The sequence below is a fragment of the Numenius arquata genome, chromosome 21, assembly GCF_964106895.1.
Source record: "Numenius arquata chromosome 21, bNumArq3.hap1.1, whole genome shotgun sequence".
In the NCBI taxonomy this organism is placed as follows: Eukaryota; Metazoa; Chordata; class Aves; order Charadriiformes; family Scolopacidae; genus Numenius; species Numenius arquata.
The window spans coordinates 496,341-517,893 of record NC_133596.1 but is presented as its reverse complement, the minus strand read 5'-3'; the positions used below and the strand labels follow the sequence as shown (position 1 = coordinate 517,893).

Here is a 21,553-nt window from a genome sequence, read left to right as displayed (position 1 = left end):
TGGGTGTCTGCAATAAGTCTAACACAAGTTCACCATCCCTCATAAAAAAGGAGATTTTTGTCATTTTCTAGCATTAAGGATTACATAAAGTATTACAAAAATCAACTACGTGCATCCAAAAAGCATTCAACAAGTGAGAGATTACTATACAGGATTACTTCTAAGAACTAATCCAGATTAATAATTTATTATAAAAATAATAAAATTTTCATTATGAGGTCAGGGGGTCACTTTTGATCCTCTTCCCCCAAACTTCCCTTTGCTCTCTTATTTCCCATGTCTGTTTCTGTTCTCTAGCACTGCCATGTGCACAGAACTTTTCCATTCTAATTCAGGCTTGAAAAGGGAAGAAACATTCAAAAAAGCGGACAAAAGACGTGGCTGTTTAACACGCCAGGCAGCAGTACCTGGGGTAAGTGAGAAGTCTAACCTCCATTTAGAAAAGACACACTGTATACATTTGGACTAATTATTACCATCAGTCCACACCAACACCAGAAAATTACCCATTTCTTTATTTTTTTTTTAAGTAAAATGCATTGAACTCAGAGCCTGATGACTTCTCTACAGGCTTCTTTTTGGATTCATTCATCAACAGTTTGCCATAAATGTTATTTTCTGAAGTAACATACTAATCATTTTCCCTTGATTAAGAAAAGCAAAATCATTTGGCAAAGAAAGTAAGTTTGTACAGTATCAGTGTTGGGCTCCTAGGCAGGCAGCATTGTGTAAGGCTGACTTCAGTTTTCTTTTTTTTTTAATTAGGAAAATTCACTTGTTTCGGGAACGGTCTCACTACAAAATCCAGATTGTTCTTTTCATTTCCTCATGCAAAGTGTGCCGCTATACTCAAAATACCACCTCACTTACTAGTTGTGATCACTATAGTCTCATTTTCTGGCTCAGAATGACTGACTGGCATAAAATACTTCGAAGAAATTACCAAGAAAATCTTTAGCTGAAAATTACAGCAGAATCTGCTCATAGAGGATGCTTTCATGTACCAAAAATTAGCTGTACCCTGTCTCTCATGCCCTGAAGAATTAAATTTTATAAAGACAGTTTTAATTATATAGGGATGTAATTATAGAAATTTCCTTTTTCAATACACAGATTTAATTCATTTTTTCACGTTTTGTGCATATTGATTCGGGGATAATTTGCATGTTGTGTCAAGCAACATTTTGACCAACGGTAAATTTACTTTGTTTCTCAGTCCTAAAATTGCATAAATGACATTAAAACGTATTTTCTAACTAGTTAACTGAAGCACAAAAAATTCTCACATTAAAAAACCATCAAAATCTTTTCTATGGGAACATTACCAAATTGCCCTCAGCCTACTCCTCTATTTTTGTGTGCATTTGGAAAGGTCTCCAAAATTAAAATAAGCTTCACTCTCAAAGTAACTTGGCAATTTCTTGTTGAGTTTGCATCAGGTTAAATTTGGGAATGTATCATTAATACAAACTTTTTTGCTTAATTCCCGTGCTATTATGCTTTAGATATACAAATTTAACTTCATATCATACTGTATTAATAACTGCTCTGCTCAAAACTGTGACATGACATTATCAGCTACTGATAATACAGGCAGAATTGCAAATATCTAAGATGTTTGGACAGCAATTTTTACCTTAAGACATGCTTCTTTAGTCGAACACACTGCTAAATTAAGAATTCAAAAAAAAAGCTTTCCACCTGTGGAGATGATGGATCATGGGACCTTTTCCAGATCTTAAGCACAAGAAGAATTAAGGACTATAAACACTGTAATAACAAGCATGCTGGTTCTGTCATTAAAATAGTGAATTTTAATTTCTCTAGAACAGGCTTGAAATGGTCCGGTTTTCTGGGCATAACAAGTTATTATTAGGTATAATTTTACACAGAAACATTATAGACTTTAAGCACAGATAACTGTTCCTTTTATTACTATTGCCTGTATGATTATATTAAATTAAATGTACAACAAATCTCACTAACAGCAAAATAGTTTTTCACCTCTAGATAAATATATTAAGTATAAGCCTTATTTTCCATTATTAATTAAAATAACTGTATACTGAAATTGTTAGATCACCAATTTAGTTTATATGTTCGTTTTCAGTCTTTTCAAATGTACTTACTGGTTGTTCGGGTAAGTCTTGTGGCTCTTCCATGGGTATTACTATTTTAATGCTTAAATGAGTCAAATCGTGTGTTCCTCAGCAGTCTTCAAAGCCTGTCAAAAAAAGGTGTTCATAGCTTTATGTACTTTTTGGGGAGCTTATCATTTAGGCTATCAGAGAATATTAATTGTTATATATTCCACCCACAGGCGTTCTAAACTCGTGTTGCCATCTCCCAAGTAAAAGACAAAATTCGTATATGGAAAGATTTCATAAACAAGGGATTTAGCTTTAAGCTTCAAGATACAAACAGACTTTCTTATGCACGTGGCACATTTCTACATCATTTACTTGTACCGTACTGACTACAGAAGCTAATGTATCAATCAGACATGCACCATGATTTTAAAGACACTTTAAATGATCAAGTCTGGTCTACTAGGTCAGTAAACAGCGTGATTCAATCTAACCTGTTTTAATTTAGAACATTTATATAATGAACAAAAAAAAAAATCAGGACAAGACTGTACACCTAAATGTATTTACACGCAGTACTGTTTATTGCCAAATTCACAAAGCAAGTTTATTATTTCAATTGCACCCTTCAAAACCAGAAGTTTGACAAAAATTTATAAAATAATTTTTATTTTGGAAGCTAAGTAACCCAGTAGCATTTAGCACAGAGACCTTGGATACTAGACCAAAGAGCTGCTATCCCCCAGGGTTTTAAAACCATGAAAAGCAAATTTTGGAGATTACCTTCATAACCTGATTAATTTTTGCAATTTACTGGGCAAAAGATAAGGCACGCGTCCTCCACAGCTTCCCCCTCTGCGTGACCAGTGCTGAAGAACGGCCTAACCCACATGTTCGGTCACTGCTCTTTCACCCTCTCGTCTCAGGGAAATAAAATCCAGCCTGAAGGTCCCCGGAGCAGCCCCGACCCGGCTGCACCCCGAGTGCATTGGGGTTCCCCCCCAGCAGAGCTGTCCCCCTGCACGGATGCCTGCAGGGCTCCAGGCAGAGCAGAGCCCAAGTGGATTGCACAGATTAGAAGAAATGCTGAAAAACATTTAGTGGTTTGGAAAATATTAAATACAGCAACTGTCTGTGCTGAGGTTCAACCTACTCCTGCCTCCACGGCCATCAAGTTCTGCTGTAAATCCCAGTGAAAACGCGAAAGGCCATACCCATCTCTGCCTCCTCTGTGCCTTCCTGTTCTCCCACCCCGCCTGGAGCACTTGGGCACTTCCACATCACGAAACTGTCCCCATGCAGCGACTCAACAAGTTAACAGAAACAACTTTCCTGCGTCCTGAAAACCACTGCTACCCCCCCTCCCCTGGCCCCCGCCAGACCTACTTTACCTCCCAGCACGTGCAGCCAGCCCGCCGCGCAGCACCACGTGCCAGGCACGGGGGTGCTTGGCAGCCTGTGATAATTTCATATTAACCATGAAATCACAAAGGATTTCTTCTCCCTCATTTGAGGGCAGGTAAAGGTCTTACATACCACACTGTGTCATATTTGCCAGGGTAAAATTTCACTGAGGGTTTGAGTATTTTCCAAGGCTGCCTCCCCTAATCAAATCTACTTATCGTTATTGCTTTAAATGTAAAACAACTGAATTTATAATAACTCTCTTCATTAACTCAGCGTCTTTTCAAATTACCCTATTCACACCACACACAAGAAAGTATACGATGTAAAGTACTACTGTCACCGTTCCAGTTCTTCCTTCATCAGTTTTAATCGGTTTTATTTTAAATATAAAAGTTTATTTCCTTTTTATTTTTTGTAGGAATAACAGAGAAAAATCAAGACTTAAGACAAACTGTGGCATTCAAAGATTATGAATAGGAGTGTAGAATACAACGGTGAACAGCAAGAATGGTTGAAATTGATACCAATGGGTCCCGTCCTGTCCCTTGTCCTTCATTTTTGTTATTTGATGCTGTTTCATTGTGTAATTTCTTAGAAAATACCCAAATTAAACTCTTCATAATGGAAGAAGATTTCAAATGACACTTTGATCCATACAGCAGTAACTTCCCATTTCATGCTTTGCTTAAAAGCTGTGAGCGGTTCTTTAATTTTGTTTTTGAGAGGAATCTAAATAATTAGAAAGACAAAAAGATTCCCAGAGTCATGTCAGAATACATTAGTTCACACTTGCGAACAGAATTGTCCTCCCAAATGCGTGGGGCACCTTGTAGCACCTGGAAGCAAACGAAGGCAGCAAAGCAGATGAGCAGTAACTGCATGCCAAGATGGCAAGTGAAAACTTGACCTCTGGTGGCTTCGCGCTTTCTTCTAGAGAACACTCCATACCTCCAGAAACAGCAGCGTGGGGGGAAGACATCTCATAAAGACCTACTGCTCATAGCTGTCGTTACAGAGGAGTGGGCAGAGCAACTCGAAGGAGCAGCATGCGCTCGTCAATGGAGGGGATGTAGGTAACCAGCACTCCTGACTCGCCAGGCTAAGGGGTCTCCCTCCAGCAAAGGCCTCCTCCACCGCCACCACTCTAAGCTGCTGCTGAAGGAAAAGCTCCTGCCCCTCCTCACCTCCAGCAGCCCACTCCTGCTCGCCTGACACCCCTTCCTCCGTGGCCACCAAAGCGCTGGTTTGGCTGACCCACAGTCTGGATCTGGGACCTGACCTTCTTCTAAAGAAAAAGAAAGAAGGGAAAAAAAAGAAGCGGCCAAGCACAACCCTTCTGCTGAGCTGCTGCAGGTGGGAGCAGCCCCAGCCTCGTGCAGCTCGTGCCCGTGGAGCCAGCGGGACAGGGACCCAGCAGCACACGAAGCAGAGCAGCAGGATGCCCCTTTTCAGCAACAGCCGTGGTAAATGAAACCATAATTTTACCATCTTATTTATGTTTCACTTTGACAAAACAGAGGACATAAGTCACAGCAATATACGTACAGCTCTGCAGCCTTTCGACGTTTACCACTGTCCACCCCATCACCCCGTTCTCCTGCAGAGCTGCCACACGGCTGCTCCTGACCGGGCACGGAAAGCTCTGGGACCCCGCCAGAGCTCCTCCCGGCCACGGCCATCTCCTGCGGAGTGCAGAGCCGGGGGGAGCTGCCTGCTGGGAGAGCGGCGCGGAGCTGCCGACCGCCCCAGCGCCAGGAGCCGGGGAGCAGTTGCTCCGGCTGCGCGCCTCCCTCACAGCACCCTCCAAGATGGCTGCTCGCCCGCCGCCCGCGGGCACCCCCAGGCAGCAGGCCCAGCCCCGGCCGCCACACGCCGCCTCCTCCCCCGGGGCAGGGGACGCGCGGCGCCCGCCTTCCCAAAAAACACAGCCCGCGCCCGGCACCCGCTCAGCCGGAGCCACCCCAGGGAACCTTACTCAGCAAGCAGCTCGCCATGAACAAAGTGTTGTTTATCTTCAGTTTTTAAAAGCCACCTTTTTTTTTTTTTTGGTGGCATCTCAAATCTCAAAATGAGATTTTTACCTTGTATAAAACTCAAGGCAACTGTGCTTCAGATAAGTTTATCACACGGTTTCTATCGTGGAGCATTTTAAAACCGTAAGAGATCGCAGCAGGAACGAGGTCAGAGCGGACCCTCGGTGCCCCCAGCTCCCCACAGCCCAAAGCGCGGCGCTTGCACCCGCCCCGCCGCCCGGCCCAGGCACCGCACAGCTCCCCAGCGGGCACTGGCGCCTCTGGCCTCGCAGAGAGACATCGGTGATTAACAGCTTTGGGGGCAGCTGGGGTTCGGTCACTTTCTCTATCTATATGTCTATTTCTTTTTTTTTTTTTTTTTTTTCCCCTGAGAGGGAGGTCTGAAAAGCAGATTCCAGCGGTAAGAATATTTCCGTGGGGCACTGGGCTCGAGAACGAGAAACCCAGTACAAAATGTAAGCAGGCATGCAACGAGCCAGCAAATGAGTTGCAGCAACAAAAGAAACATTCAGAAAAATGAATGAAGTGCTATACTTCTGAAAACCAGCAAAACACTACACTTTTCTCCCAGTATGGGGTGGTTGTCATTACTTACCTGATGAAAATTATTTTGTAATATCTGAATTAAGATTTTTTATTTAATCTAGACTTGTTTTGAAACCCATCCTGGTTTAATTCCAACTTGCGCGGAACACCAACAACGTAAAATATCAAGGATAGGTGTTCTGCACATGGTTTTATTTTGGTTGCTCTATTTGTGGAGACACGTTATCTAAACTCCAAAACAGAAGGCATCAAAGCAAAGGAATGGACTGCAGAATCACACACATCAGTTGCCTGCCTCCTGTTCTGCACAGGATCACTATGCCAGTAATTCCCTACTAAAAGCCCTGGCAAGATATGTACAGTTTCTTGCACTAAATCCTGTTTTAAAGATCCTAAAACGCGATTTCTAGCTTGGTCAGACTCTCAGACTAGATACTATGGATATAATTTCTGAAAGCTCCCCGCTATTAGCATCAGGATAGGCTGCTATTTGCTTTCATTCTGTTCTTTTCAAGCCCATCTGCATTGCCTTGGAATATAAAATTTTGGCTGAGGAACAGTTCTTCCCCCAAGCTGCAAATAATTAAAGTCAAGGATACTGTGATAAAAGCAACAGGCAGTAATTATACTGCTTAGAAAAAAAGCTGTTTGAATATGGTTTTACGTTACTTTAAAATAGCCACTATTTCCCTAAGAACAATGCTTTAGTGTAATGAAACTACGTTTATTAAACAGAAAGTTAAAATAAATGTTTTGTATGCACAGTAATGTAATCTATATGGTGATTTCCACTCCTTATTTACTCAAGGGCCAGCACTTTACCATGAATAGCAATGAATATATGAATTGAGCAGCAGCAGAAGAGTCTAAGCATCCCACGCTACACACATGCAGGATCGGAGAGTGCAGCCAAAGGGATCCAAGCCATTGCCAACCAGAGCGTGGCTTTTCCTTGCAATATGCTTTTACTCCAGGCCACTCACCATGTGACAAACCGCTTCTTTCAGAGAAGAGCGGAACTTGGCACAGTGGGATGTGGTGGGTCCACCCCCCACCTTTTTTTTAAAATTAATTTAAAACATCCCAAGAAATAAATACAAAAAGTGAACAGAGAAGACACACACTATGTACTGCACAGCTACTGAGTGCTTTTTATTCCGATGGTTTATAAATTAAGTTTTAATCTTCAGGCAAAATACACTATCAGTCATCTCCCACACCAGCAGCAACACCTGCCCCTCCACATCAGAATGTGAGCTGGCATACGGATATCATAGAATGGTTTGGGTTGGAAGGGACCTTAAAGACCACTCAGTTCCAACCCCCTGCCCTCCCGCCAGACCAGGTTGCTCCAAGCCCCCTCCAACCTGGCCTTGAACCCCTCCAGGGATGGGGCAGCCACAGCTTCTCTGGGCAACCTGGGCCAGGCTCTCACCACCCTCACAGCAAAGAATTTCTTCCCCAGATCTCATCTCAATCTCCCCTCTTTCAGTGTCAAACCCTTCCCCCTTGTCCTGTGGCTCCCCTCCCTGATCCAGAGTCCCTCCCCAGCTTTCCTGGAGCCCCTTTAGGGACTGGAAGGGGCTCTAAGGTCTCCCCAAAGCCTTCTCTTCTCCAGGCTGAACCCCCCTCCCCCCCCAACTCTCTCAGCCTGTCCTCACAGCAGAGGGGCTCCAGCCCTCCCAGCATCTCCGTGACCTCCTCTGGCCCTGCTCCAACAGCTCCATGTCCTTCTGATGTTGGTGGCCCCAGAGCTGGAGGCAGCACTGCAGGGAGGTCTCCCCAGAGTGGAGCAGAGGAGCAGAATCCCCCCCACCCTCGACCTGATGGCCACGCTGCTGGGGATGCAGTCCAGGGTGCGGGTCGTTTCTGGGCTCCAGTGCATGTTACTGGGGCGTGTGGAGCTTCTCATCCACCAATGCCCCCAAGTCCTTCTCCTCAGGGCTGCTCCCCAGCCATCCTCCACCCAGCCTGGATTTGGATTTGGGTGTGCCCTCACCCATGTGTACTTGCTTCCCTGTGGAACCCCCTTGTTCCTCAGGGAAGTTTCTTTACAATTTTATCCTTCCCATATCTCTGCATTCCCATATCCAACTGTGATAATATTTCATCAGCCAAGCAGCTGAAATATTTCCAACTTCAAATTCAGCATAGCCAAACTAGCATTCTGCCAACACCGAGCAAGCAAACCCAGCCTGCTGCCTGCTCCTGCAGGATCTCTCATGAGTGTTTCGCAAAACTAGGCATTCTCTAAAGTTTTGAAGAATCTCCCATTTTATTTTTAAACAGCTTGATTAAAGATCACAAGAAATGACTGCATCAGCCTGGCTCCTAGTTTGGCTTGTGTCACAAAGCAGCCTCTTAAGGAGCTGTCAGGAATTGAACAAATTTGGGTACTAAACTTCATTTTTCTTTCCCTCAGGCAAAAACATGATAAAGGCAATTCTTCATGAAGTTGCATCACAATGATGTAAACAAAACAAGCGAGTAAATAGAACATTTTTACATACCCAGGCATCTATCTGGTGAGTTTGAATACAAACTCAAAAAACTTTAAGGATACTTCAAAGAAAAGGGAATCACGGTATTTAATACGCTAATGCAACTCCAGTGACATGCAAAGAAAGGCCCAGAAGAAGAAGGGCCCATCTAGCTTTCCTCCTCCATTAAAGAATTAAATACTTAATACAAATCATGGGCTTTCACAAGGAGGCCTGCAAGTAACACAAGGAATGATCTCCTTCCCATGGTGCTCACAAGTTAATTTATAAATATCAATTTAAGGCTGCACATTAAGTATCTGCTAGTCAACCCATGCAGGCCAAGCAGATGAGAATAGGTGCATTACTCCGGTGTTTGAAAATACAAATGGGGTAAGAGGGAAAAGGAAGTCGGGTTTCCAACTTCACACTGTGATAGCCCCAAATACTTCTAATACTATCAACAAACCTTAGACAACAGTCTTGCTCTCCAAAACAATTCTTAAAAATTCCCTCTAAAATCCATCCTCAAGGTACCATATCTCGAGCTTTGTTTTGTAGACCCCCACCTTTTGTAAGTACAGTTCTCTACTATTTTCCTTTTGCAGCAGCAGAGAGCAGTCGTTTAGAAAAAAAGCCACAACAGAATAGAGTTAATGAATGAAAGCTGTGCTACACACCAATCTGCTGATTTCCTATCTTTAACAAACCCAGCGGATCTCACAGCAAAGATTTATACTCTGCTATTCTTCACTTTTTCCTCACTCTCCACGCACACACCCACACACCCAGATACACACACGGATATTTGCAAAATACCGTGAAGAATACCAAAGAATAAACCTTTGCTGTTACATCCGCGGGATTGTTTACCGCTCTCTAGCCGTGCTCTCTCTTCCCTCCTGTGTTAACTGGGGAAGACTCAGAATAAAACACTCTGAAAGTTACGGGGAAAGCAGATTTTATGCCCTATTTTTGAAGGTATGAGTGGCCATGACAAGCCTGTAAACACGGCCCTGTAGCATTGAAAAATCACCGTTTGATTAAAATTTCATAATCTTAAAATGAAAAAAAAGAAGTGCAGCATTTATAAACTGAGAAAATTACTGAAATTAAATGTGGTAATACAAATATAGTTTTACCCGAAGCAATGCCTATTTCATTAATAGGAATTTTCACATTATTTTTAAACCCTTGAAAGGTTATCGAAGTTAAGGCTGTCTGCAGTTCACTTTGTTCGAATAATGACACACACGCAGCTTGGTTTCCCAGTTCTTATGCAATTCTGTTAAATTTGATTTTGAAACACAGCAGGGAAATTTTTAATGGGGAAAAGAACTGTTTTCACAAAAGGAAAACTTGGAAATAACGACTTCATCCGGGAAAAACAACTCCCACTGAGCCCAGAAACAAGTCAGCAATTTCTCCTGGATAGGTCTAACATGCACAGCTCACATGGCACAAGAACACAAAACTGCTATTAACCTTTTAGTTACAAAACAAAGCACAGTAATTTCTGTAAACTTAAGAAAAAGTAGAAAAGTCGATTACCTCCTCTGTTCGTGAGGATTCAACTTGCACTGAGACATCAGATTTTTCCCCCGAAGACCACAAATGATGATACCCGGTATCTTGAGGCTCGCATACATTTTTGTGTTTAGATAACCGATAAACGGGTGGCAAATCTCTAGAGCTGGAGCTCCGGAGCCGGGGGGGGGGGGGAGGCGGGGAGGGGAAGGGGGAAGCTGTTTGTCTTAAAAGCTTTTTAAAACAAACTTTCAAACAGCAGAGCACACTGCCTTTAATTTCTAGAAGCCACTTCAAACCCATTCAAATAGATTAGGAAATCTCCTGAACAAAAGACTGCAATTCTTAATCCTCTGTCAATCAGACAGCAAATCTGCATCATATTAACCACAAAAAAGGAATTATTTACATTATGCACCTCTAAACTTTATTTTCAATAAAAGATTTCACTAACACACATCAAAAAGTCATACAGCTATCACCACGGGCTACTAGGACATAAGTCTATAGTTCTATTAGGAAGAAACTGTTTCAGTACTCAACTTTCACCACGATTTTATTAAAAAGGTTGTGACTATGGTAAATTTACTTATTTCTTTTGTTATTTTGCATTAGAGGCAGCCATGGTATTTATCACGGTGCAATCAGTTCTGAGAACATCTGTAGCTATTTGTGTCTTAGCAACAACAGTTGCTAGAGTAACCTGCTCAAAAAAATTAAAGAATAAAGTGCTGGGTATTTGACATTTTTTACTGGGGAAGAAAAGAAAACAGTTTAAATGACGGTGTTTAACACTCAGCCGCTCAGTAAGAGCCACTGCTTTTAATTAAGCATATTTATTGCACCATTTGCTTCACACAGCATCAGTCCTGCTGGCAGAGGCAGGCGGGAGGACAGAAACACCCCAAGCCCAGGGCTGGCTCCGCCAGCAGCGCCAGCGGCAGGGACTGGGGGAGCCTGGCCCCCCTCCCCACCCCGCACGCCCTGCCAGCGGCCACGAGTGTGGGACCACAGAGGGGACACACCTGCCTCCTCCACAGCCACTCACAGACCTGTTTCCCACCACTTTGCCTGCTCACTCCTGAGCCGGCCGCGGTTGGCAGCTCCCGACCAGCCGCATATACCATTTCTCGGCAGTTTTACAGCACGGAGTTTCTGAGTGCCTTCAGTCCTCGTATGGCAGGACTGGGTGAGCAGTTCCGCCTTCGGCATGTCCCTTGCCTTCAGGATTCTGTACACCTTGATTACATTCTCTCTCCAAATCAGTCCCAGGCTTCAGCTTCTCTCCGTAAGGTTCCATCCCCTATGACTCCTGCTCCCCTCTTGAGACGCAGCAACCAGAACCGCACGTAGAACATGAGATGTGGCTGCAACCACAGCTTTACCACAGAGCAGTAAAACAACATCTCTCTTGTTTTCAACACCCTTCCTAATGACAGCCAACACCCTTGGCTTTTTGTTTGGCTGCCGTTGACACCGAGTAATCATTTCAACAGACCGTTACCATCCTCAGGTTCTCCTCCTGGAGTCGTAACTGCCTGTCCCGAGTTCAGCCGTATGTAGATATGGTTTAGTTTGTCTTTTCCCTACATGAATTACTCTTAATTTAGGGAAAGCAATCTAAACCATATTTATGCTGATTACCTCAATTTCTCATAAAATCATCTACACTGAAGCTCTTCTGCCACCTTTTTGATCCCTCAGCTCGGCGACATTCTTCTGCCTTTGGTGTGGCTTTATATGACTGAAAATTTCAGTAGTATCAATAACTTGGAGATTTCCCTGGTCATTCATTTCTCTTGATCAGAGACAAAAACGCCGGACAGAACCAACCTAAGCACGAACATGAAGTGTACTACAGTGCTGTCTCTTCTCCAGCCTTTGAAGTGACCACTAAGCACTGTCCTCCCTGGGCTTGCTAATCAAGTTAGAGGGCTTTCAACTAGGTTTGTTGGGGAAGACCATTAAGTAGGGGACAAAAAGTCTCAGACAAACCAGCTCTGCTATGGGACAATGTACAGACCTCTTGCACAGCCAGAATAAGGGTAGTCAAAAAAGTGGAATATTGTGGTAGATGTCCACTACAGATCCTCTGTCGAGAAGTGAATGAAGCCCTCTCTAAAGAGTTGAAGAAACCCGGTGATCACAGACCACCGTTTGCAAGAGGAACTTTAACCACCCAATATCCGCTCTCAGAGCAATGTGGTGGGGCGAACAAAAGCCAGGTTTCTCAATGCATCAAAGATGATTTTTTTATGTAGTGATGTGACATTGTAAAAGTTCAAGATCCCAGAAGTGAAGATGACAAGTAACAGAATGAATAGCCAGATTCCAGTTTGTTCAGGAGACTGATCTGGCAGGTACGGTAATATGGGAGGGCCTGAAGGAGCAACGCAGCCCACATTGATAGCTGATCCTCAAGGACAGCTTCCCCCAAGAACAGTGCATCCCAAAATGCAGGAAAATGAGCAGATGCAGAACATTTGTTTGAATGGACAGTGAACTTCTGACAAAGCTCAAAAACGAAGCATATGGGAGGTCAAACAAAGATCAGACACGTGATACAGTGGAAACCAGAGACAAGTGGTGTTCCTTAGGAGTCAGTATGGGGAGCAGTGCTGTTTAACATTTTGTTGGCAACATGGACAGTGGGATTGAGCACACCCTCAGCAAGTTTGCTGAAAACACCAAGCTGTGTGGCATGGTCAACATGCTGGAGGGAAGGGATGCCATCCAGAGGGACCTGGACAGGCTGGAGAGGTGGGCCTGTGTGAACCTTATGAAGTTCAACCAGGCCAAGTGCAAGGTCCTGCACCTGGGTGAGGGCAAACCCGAATCCAAATCCAGGCTGGGTGGAGGATGGCTGGAGAGCAGCCCTGAGGAGAAGGACTTGGGGGCGTTGGTGGATGAGAAGCTCCACACGCCCCAGTAACATGCACTGGAGCCCAGAAACGACCCGCACCCTGGACTGCATCCCCAGCAGCGTGGCCATCAGGCCGACAGTGGGGGGGATTCTGCTCCTCTGCTCCACTCTGGGGAGACCTCCCTGCAGTGCTGCCTCCAGCTCTGGGGCCACCAACATCAGAAGGACATGGAGCTGTTGGAGCAGGGCCAGAGGAGGTCACGGAGATGCTGGGAGGGCTGGAGCCCCTCTGCTGTGAGGACAGGCTGAGAGAGTTGGGGGGGGGGGGAAGGGTTCAGCCTGGAGAAGAGAAGGCTCTGGGGAGACCTTAGAGCCCCTTCCAGTCCCTCAAGGGGCTCCAGGAAAGCTGGGGAGGGACTCTGGATCAGGGAGGGGAGCCACAGGACAAGGGGGAAGGGTTTGACACTGAAAGAGGGGAGATTGAGGTGAGATCTGGGGAAGGAATCCTTTGCTGTGAGGGTGGTGAGAGCCTGGCCCAGGTTGCCCAGAGAAGCTGTGGCTGCCCCATCCCTGGAGGGGTTCAAGGCCAGATTGGATGGAGCTTGGAGCAACCTGGTCTGGCGGGAGGTGTCCCTGCCCAGGGCAGGGGGTTGGAACTGAGTGGTCTTTAAGGTCCCTTCCAACCCAAACCATTCTGTGATTCTCTGTGAGGAATTCACCAGAACTGATGAAGCATGCAGAGATCAGAAGCTTGGCTAACTCAAATCTGGCAAGGGATGCAACGGGCAACAAGAAGGGCTTATAGGGCTTCCGTGAGCACACTGGCAGCAAAAGACCAAGAAAACCGTTGGTCAGGTGCTGAGCAGGGCAGACAATCAACTGACCAGAAATCAACAGACACAGGAAAGTCTGCGGTATTCAATGTCTTCCTTACTTCAGGCTTTACCACCAAGGTCTGCTCTCAGGCCTCCCAAGTACTTGTGCCTCTTGGCTTCTGACACAGTATTTTTTAAACAACCACCAAGTTCCCTGTAGGCTGCTTACTTTTGGGGCAGATTGTTTCATGGTTTGGGAGATTCTTAAGCTACTTGTTTAATTTTTTATGTATTTTAACTTCTTGAAATTGAATATCCATGTGCTGGATTTATTTTTTCTGCTGTCCCCTTCTACTCAAGTTATATTTAATTGTCCCACTACTAGCTTAAATTAGGTCCTACACACCACAACACTCCAAAAAGCAGCTTCGGGAGTTGGACTAGATGATCTATATGGTCCCTTCCAACTCTAAAAAAAAATTCAGTGAAATTCAGTGAAATTCTCTTGTCAGTTTAAACTTGGTTGTAGTACAAAGCAGCCATTTATTGCATTAGAAAAGTGCTCTCTCTACCTCGCCTCCTGATGAGGCACAGAACTGGTCTCCGTCCAGTAGCTGAACTCTCCCACTACAATGCTCCCAAACTTGCAGCTTCTCTGATCTTACCTACTCGCTCCTGACCACCATCACTGCCCCGATCCAGGGGTTGACAGTATAATCCTAGTAGTATATCTAAGGTCTAGGATTTCCACCCGTACAGACCAAACAGTGCTTCTCTCTTCCAGTATTTGTAATGCTATTACCCTTTAAAAAAATCCTTCATGCACAGTGCCCGTCTCCCACTACAGACCCTACCCCAGTACAGCCAGTGCCCTGGAAAGGTCTCCTTCCACCATGTCTCAGAGACGCCTGTTACAGCACAGAGAGTGTAGCCGTGGGGGTAGTGCCCCATAATCACCATCAAAAGAACATCTCTAGTCACATTTACAATAATGGATATGGTTACAGTATCTACAACTAATTAATACTATTGTGTCACGAATCACCCAAAACAAGAATGAAAACGTTCCATTTGTAATTCTACAACCCCAAAACTTACAATTGGCATTACAGTACTATCAACGGGTATCGAAGAAATGCAGACGTAGATGGTAAAAGATTTGCTGCTTCTTGCTACAGGTCACTGGCAAAATCCATTTCCCTCTCTGCTCTTGGGAGGTCAGTCAAGTTTCAAATGAACATCTCACAAATGGAAGCATCACCTCTGCTAGGTACAATTTTCACAAAGAAATGCATGATAACTTTTTTTTTTTTTTCAAAATCTACCCTGCAGGTCCTATTTCTCCAAATTCTCTTTCAGTATGAATCATAATTAACATGTGCTACCTGTGACCAACTCACATGCAACCCAAGAACCCTCTGAGCTGATCATGACTATGTCTTGCATAATTTTTTAAAGAGAAGGGGTTGTTACTTTATTTATTTTGAGTGCTTCTAGCTTACCTATGCTCCAGACTAGAACAATCAGAAAAAAAAGCTACTTTCAAATGCGCAAAAATAGTACTAAGTTTCTACACGATCCCCAAAAGATATTGCAGCTAGGAAAACAAAACATTCACGGTGAAAAACAGATCTCTCTGCCCTGTTGTCCTTCCATCTATTCTTATTTCTTTTTTTCTCTTTCATGCCATTATTTATTTGAATTATCTAACTGCTGGTCTAGTCATTACATAACTTTATATTTAGCCCATACAAAATATTTTCAGTTCAACAGTACTCAAATATACTAACTTCTGAAAACAGTGACTCATTCCAATTAACAACTATCTTCTCCAGAAAACAAAAATACACTTCTAGTCAACAAAATTGTGGTGACACAAGCTTTCAGTCTTTGGACTCGTCCTACTTGAAACCTTTTCTTTACTACAGAGAAAGCAAGCTTTTGCTCCCTGCATCCTTCCAAGTCTTCTTCTAACCGTAGCAAAGCAGTGCACTCAGTAATCCAACCTGGATTACTGCTCACTACAGCAATTAGTGACCCTCTGGGTTCATTCACGAGCAGCAACACCAGAGGGCCACCAAATGCACGTTCAACTTCTGCTACATGCACAGAAAAATCATTTGAAGTCCCTGAAGCAGTAGGATGACACATACCAAAGACGCGGACAAAGGAAAAACAGCGGGAAAGCTCTGACCTTTTAATAGCATAAGAAACATTGTCTGAGATTGCTTTTGGTCCAAAGGGTCTCAACCAAACAGTAAGTACACATCTTACAAAGAGCAACAGAACAGTCAACAGTAGTTGATGGAGAGCCATCGAGGCCATCAAAGGGGTTCTGGGGGAGTTTTTTCGTTTTCTTCTTGTCTTTTTTTTTTTTTTTTTTAAACTTATTGGATTTCCAGACTTACAGCTTTTAGGGAAAAAAAAAAAAAAAGAGGAGGCAAGACAAAGAAAAGCATGAGACTTCACGGTTTACATAACCGCAGTCACAAGAAGAGACTCTAACTTTGTGTTTGCACCTTTCTACACCGTGTGTGTGGTTTTCTCTGGTCAATACTCAAAACCAAACAAAACAAAAAACCAACAAACAACAAAATAAAGGGAATTAATTATACTGCTTCAGGCACCATGTAAACCAGGTCCTCTAACCTTCTGGTATTTGCAAATGTTGCTTGTTTCCAGGAGGAAGCAAACAAGATCATGAAGATATCTTCATTGCTACAAATACATTTTCTTCAGACCTTGTCATAGAGAATTAATCCCTAACCAGACAACAAATAAATCCTAGCAAAAACAGCGCTGTGTGTTCTGAAGTTTCTGATGTTTGCAGAAAATCTAGAACACAAAATGCATATGGGCAGATGAATGACCAGGTCATTGTTTTACCAAGTTTGTAATTTGCAATTGGTTGAGTTGTGGCAAGGGATAATATTGTGCATTTTAATTTTAGCTGACACCAATTGCAAAGTGAATCACATTATACAAACCACTGCAGCTATAATCAAAGACTGTTTAATCCTACACTCCGTTAAGTTACAATCAGTTTCATTTGACAACTGCAACTGGGAAGGAATGCAGGCACAACTCATTTTTGCAGCTCCCGGAGCCCTGGTGGCCCTGTCCCTGTGACTGTGTGCCCATCCCCTGGGCAGCCAGGGGCCCAGGCTGGTGACTCCAGAACCAGCAGGACGACACATGCCTTCAGGCTAAACGAGAGCCCAAGGAATTACTATCTTCTTACTTACCATATGTAACAGGGAACCTTTGAGAAAGAACAATCCATGGTATTTTCTGCTGCCTTTTAGCTCCAAAACCAGTCAACATCAAGAATTTCCCCAAAGGGCTGTGTTCTTTGACATAGGCCTATCCCAGCCAATGGAATATGCCAAAAACTCTCTTCAGCTACTCCACTTTTTACTTCCCTCACTGGAAAAAGAAGCTGCATGACTTACACTGGATTCTTACACTGGTAGTAGTTCTCACTGAACTAACACTTCCAGTAAAGACCAATTATATCTGTTTATTGTAAAAGCATCCACAAAAACAGTAATTTCATTCAGAGACTAGAGAAACTTACTCCAGAACTTGGTGCTGGTTTTTCTTCAGCATAAAGTTAAATTCTTTAGGTCCTAGAAAGCTACTACACAGATTAGTAATTCAGAGAATTGTCAAACTACTTTTGCTATCTTATTTTAAAATGCTGACAGCAGTGGCATCATTGACTCATGGGGACTTTCTGGATTTCTTCAGGTCAGGCAAGAGTGAGAATTTTGTAACTTTTTTTTTTTTTTAAAGCCAGAAGAATTATTTTTTTCTCATATCCAGAAAGGTCAATGTAGCAGCAGGCTTGGCATGAGAGATAACTACTTCATAGAAAAATGAAATGATACAGTAGAAAAAGAAAAACTAAAGCTCACATGTCTTTATACTTCTCCAGAATACCAGCCAAGCTAACGAAGGAAAAAAAAGTCATCCCTGTTATTTTTCAGTCCCTTTATCTTCTAGAAAGGCCAGCTCCCTTCCCTATACCCCAAGAGTTCTGGATGGACAGGAAACGGTGATTTAAAGTACACAGAATACTCAAGGCGATGACTTCTGAAGTTCCAAGAGCTCTTATAAAGGTATTGAACAAAACATATTGCAAATGGGACCAGACTTCTATGTTAACCTTCAAAGCCTTGAATGGATGAGGTTGCTTTCTGTGGCAGTATTTTCCCCCAATAGGAACCGGAGAACAACTATGCCTTTACCAAAAAAGCAGCAGGGGGAAATTTTGGTAGGAAAACAGTTATCGAGCCTACTTCAGAATACTTCCACGTGCTGTCAAAAACAGCTGCCACTTTTCTGATTTGAAGAATAATTAATCACCTACTTTTTCAAACTATCCTAGTCCCAAATATGCATTTTTCCTACCTGATCAACTTAAGTCAATCATATTTAAGGAAGAATTTCTTAAGCTCTCTCAAATAGAATAGGGCAAAAAAATTATCACAGACAATTAGTCTTTTCTATGAGACTGGTTTGTAAAATGTTCAAAATGGAATTACGTATGATAGTACGATATTTATAGAAATACGAACCATCACCCAAGGTTTAAAGCTGCAATATACCTTATGTTGTGTTCCAGTTGGTGACTCTCAGAGAAACAAGACTATCAGTATTCAAACACAAACACCACAAACTTCAAGGCTCAGCAGGAAGCTTCTGGGATGCAAGAACAGCTCTGTAAATGGGTCTTAACTCAGGAGAGACTCATCTTCTGCCGACTGAAGAACTGTTCAGTGACCTCTGAAACCAGACTAGCCATACCTTTAACCCCAAGAGTTTATCTAAGAGATGGAAAAAGTTCCAAATCAGCTTCACCACAATACTACATTATTTTTCTAAATACAAAGCTTGTTTTCTAGTTATATTGACGAGTTATGGGATGGATCGGTGATAACCTGGACAAGGCAAGACAGCAGTAACTGGTGTGGCTCAAAATAACACCATACACTGAAGAGCCTGCCATGACATGCTGCGTCTTCTGCCCACAGCTCTCTCCTAGACATTGGGTTTGAGTAACGCGTTAGGAGAGCTGAGCCCTTGCAGTACCACCTTCGCTGAAGCTCTAGAGGCAGCTGCAAGAAGGAAGAAAGGATGAAGTTACACCCTCAGGTACTGGAGTGCCTCTGGTCACAGCATCCACATGAACTATCCTTGAATCACTGCTGGAGAGGGGCCACTGCTGAGGAGATGCTTGTTTTGCTGACCTTTAACCAATCAAAGGAAAAACTTCCAGATAAATCAGGATGAAAGAAAGAGACTAAGTTAAGGATAAGACAAAGCAAGACAAAGCTGAAAAAGACCTTCCTCAACTTATGACTAACCAGTGTGTGCCACAGGTCATGGTTTAGGTGACACAAACACTCAGGAGCCACTGTAAGGGACAATGCTGTCTGCGGGTACATTGTCTGTAGACATCGCTGAGTGTGAGACCGTACAGAAAATGCCAGTGGTTAAATCCCAACATGATTCCATTTAAGGCCTCAAAGCTTACCCGTACATCTCTATCCTGACAGCTCCTTTTTCAATCACAGGGTTTTGCAGACCCAGCACAAGTTTTAACAAGCATCCATTTTCTAGGAACACCTTTGAGAAAAAAAAAAAAAGGAAAAAAAAAGAGCACTGGATTGCAGGGAGGAGAAAAATAAAATCCCACTTCTGACAACTAAGAAAACAGGCACTGAGTTACTCATGTCCGCAATGATATATTATCTGCTTTTAGGCTCGAATGCTTACGCACAACTTGTCTTGCATACGAGAACAGACTACTTGCTAGGTTTTTCATTCAATTAAAATATTTGAGTATATTTCATCTAGTTTTATGTTTAGTCATATATAACCACCCTTTGGTACACGAAAGCTAGGAAATCATTCATTAATCTGCTGTAAAGGTACTCCAACCTGTGAACACAAAACATGGTAATAAAGTATACTCTGACATACTCAATTTAAAACTCATTCAACATCTGGGTATTTACAGGACAAAGTTTTGAAATGCTATAAATCCTTTCAAAGTCACCAATTACTCAAAAATTATTACAGCTACGGCATACATTTGTGATGAGGAAGTCCCAGTTTTTCAATCAAATTTATCACACAACCCAACAATACACCGTTCCCAAGGTGCCACAACTGCTGCTGAGGTGGCCTGGAAGAGCTGAGAGGAAGGTGAGAGCTGCAGAAAGACACTGTGCAGTAATTCTAAGGCATGGAAACTGTGAGACCTGAACCTTAGCTCCCCTTTGGACACAGAGCAGTGAGAATGTACTCCCGTATCACTGTTTGCATGGCAAAAACTGGACTGCAGAACTGCACAAGTAAGAAGTATCGCACCACGATGCGATATGAAGAAACCCAAAACGTGACAGGTACAGACTGATAGGTCAGTGGTTTTGCAGGCTGAGGAAGCCACTATCTTCATGCATTTTTAAAAGTAGTTTATTATGAAAACAGTGACTTGAGGCACATGAATTGCCATGATTTTCAACAAAACCTATCTTACTCAGTATCAGGAAGTTAAGATAATCTGCAACAAACAAAATTGAAGGAAACCAAACAACAGAGGCAGATAATGATAATAATAAAAATCTTATCTTAATCAGTATGGTTTACTTTTAATTACCAGTTGGAAGTTACTATCCTACAGATTAAGTGTATCACAGAAGCTGAAGTAGAACTACCTCCATACTGAAAACAAAGTCCACCGAGACTTTTTTGTACGATGCTCCATCTGAATTACTACAGCTACGTTGCATCAAGGACTACCTCTAGTCTGGAAACAATTTAGTCATACCATGTGGTGGAGAAACCAAACTAACAAGGCAAGCTGTGCTTGAGCTTGCTCCATGTAAAGCTCTGCGCAGCACTCCCAAAAACAGAAACGTCCAGCAGAGCCGATCTGGGTCCAGCACAGCTTGTGAAGCCCAACTGATCATGGCCCTGCCAAGCCCAAATGCATCCTCTTGGACCTGTCCATGCAAGTGCCTGTGTGAGCCACTAAACCCATCCAAGGACTACAAAGTGCAGGTATGTGGAACTGTCTCCTCACAAAGCCAGCACAGCAGGAGCAGGGCTGCCCTGTACCGAGGCTACCGACTGCAGCTGGCCCTGTCACTGGCCCACTAAGGCCTGGGCACGTCGGTCCCCAACCACCCAGAGAGTCCTTTTCACTGGTCACGCCCCCCAAGCCACTCCTCATTATCTCAGCTAAGCTAAGGGAGTTAGTGCCTTTCTGCACCTTTTGGCTGTTTCCCAGCTCTTCCGAGGACGGGCAGCAGCGGCAGAGGCACCGAGACTGCTGGGCACACCCCGCGGGCCGGGGCCCCGCCGCACTGTGGGGCCAGCGGTCCCCGGGGCGTTGAGCCCGGGGGCCGGCCCGGCCCGGCCCCACCGCTCCTGCCGCGGCCGCCGCCAGCAGCCCCTCCTCGGACTAATCTTCGGAAGGGGGACGGGACGGGAGCACACACTTCACACAGGCCTCGTCCCCACCGCCTCCGCCCCCGAGGGCCCCCTGGGGCCCGGCCCGGCCCAAAGCCGGGGAGCGGCGCCGGCGGCTCCGCGGGAGGAAGAAGCGCGCTCAGGGTTGGGGAGGCCGCGCCGCGCGGCCGGTCCTCCCTCAGCGGGCTCTTACCGAGAGGCGGCTCCGGAGCCGGGCCCGGGAGCGCGTCCCGCAGCGGACATGCCAGCGGCGGCCCCGCACCTCCTCACCCCCGCCCGCCGCAGCGCTCCCGGAAGCAGCGCGGTCGGCGGC

At 44.2% G+C, this 21,553-nt stretch overlaps 1 protein-coding gene across 4 annotated transcripts in view; it reads right to left on the bottom strand.

Annotated features, from left to right (window-relative positions):
- The window catches only part of EYA3 (EYA transcriptional coactivator and phosphatase 3), a 58,701-nt gene extending 37,148 nt beyond the window's left edge, over window positions 1-21,553 (bottom strand). For 2 of the 4 annotated variants that reach the window (XM_074162217.1, XM_074162219.1), the window contains exons 1-2: window positions 21,434-21,538; window positions 2,130-2,224 (exon numbers count right to left, since the gene is read on the bottom strand). In XM_074162217.1, coding sequence (XP_074018318.1) covers window positions 2,130-2,162 — 33 coding nt within the window. In that variant the 5' untranslated portion in view covers window positions 2,163-2,224; window positions 21,434-21,538. Of the gene's footprint in view, window positions 1-2,129; window positions 2,225-21,433 lie in introns of those variants that run through there. The other 2 variants (XM_074162218.1, XM_074162216.1) reach the window with 2 other exon arrangements.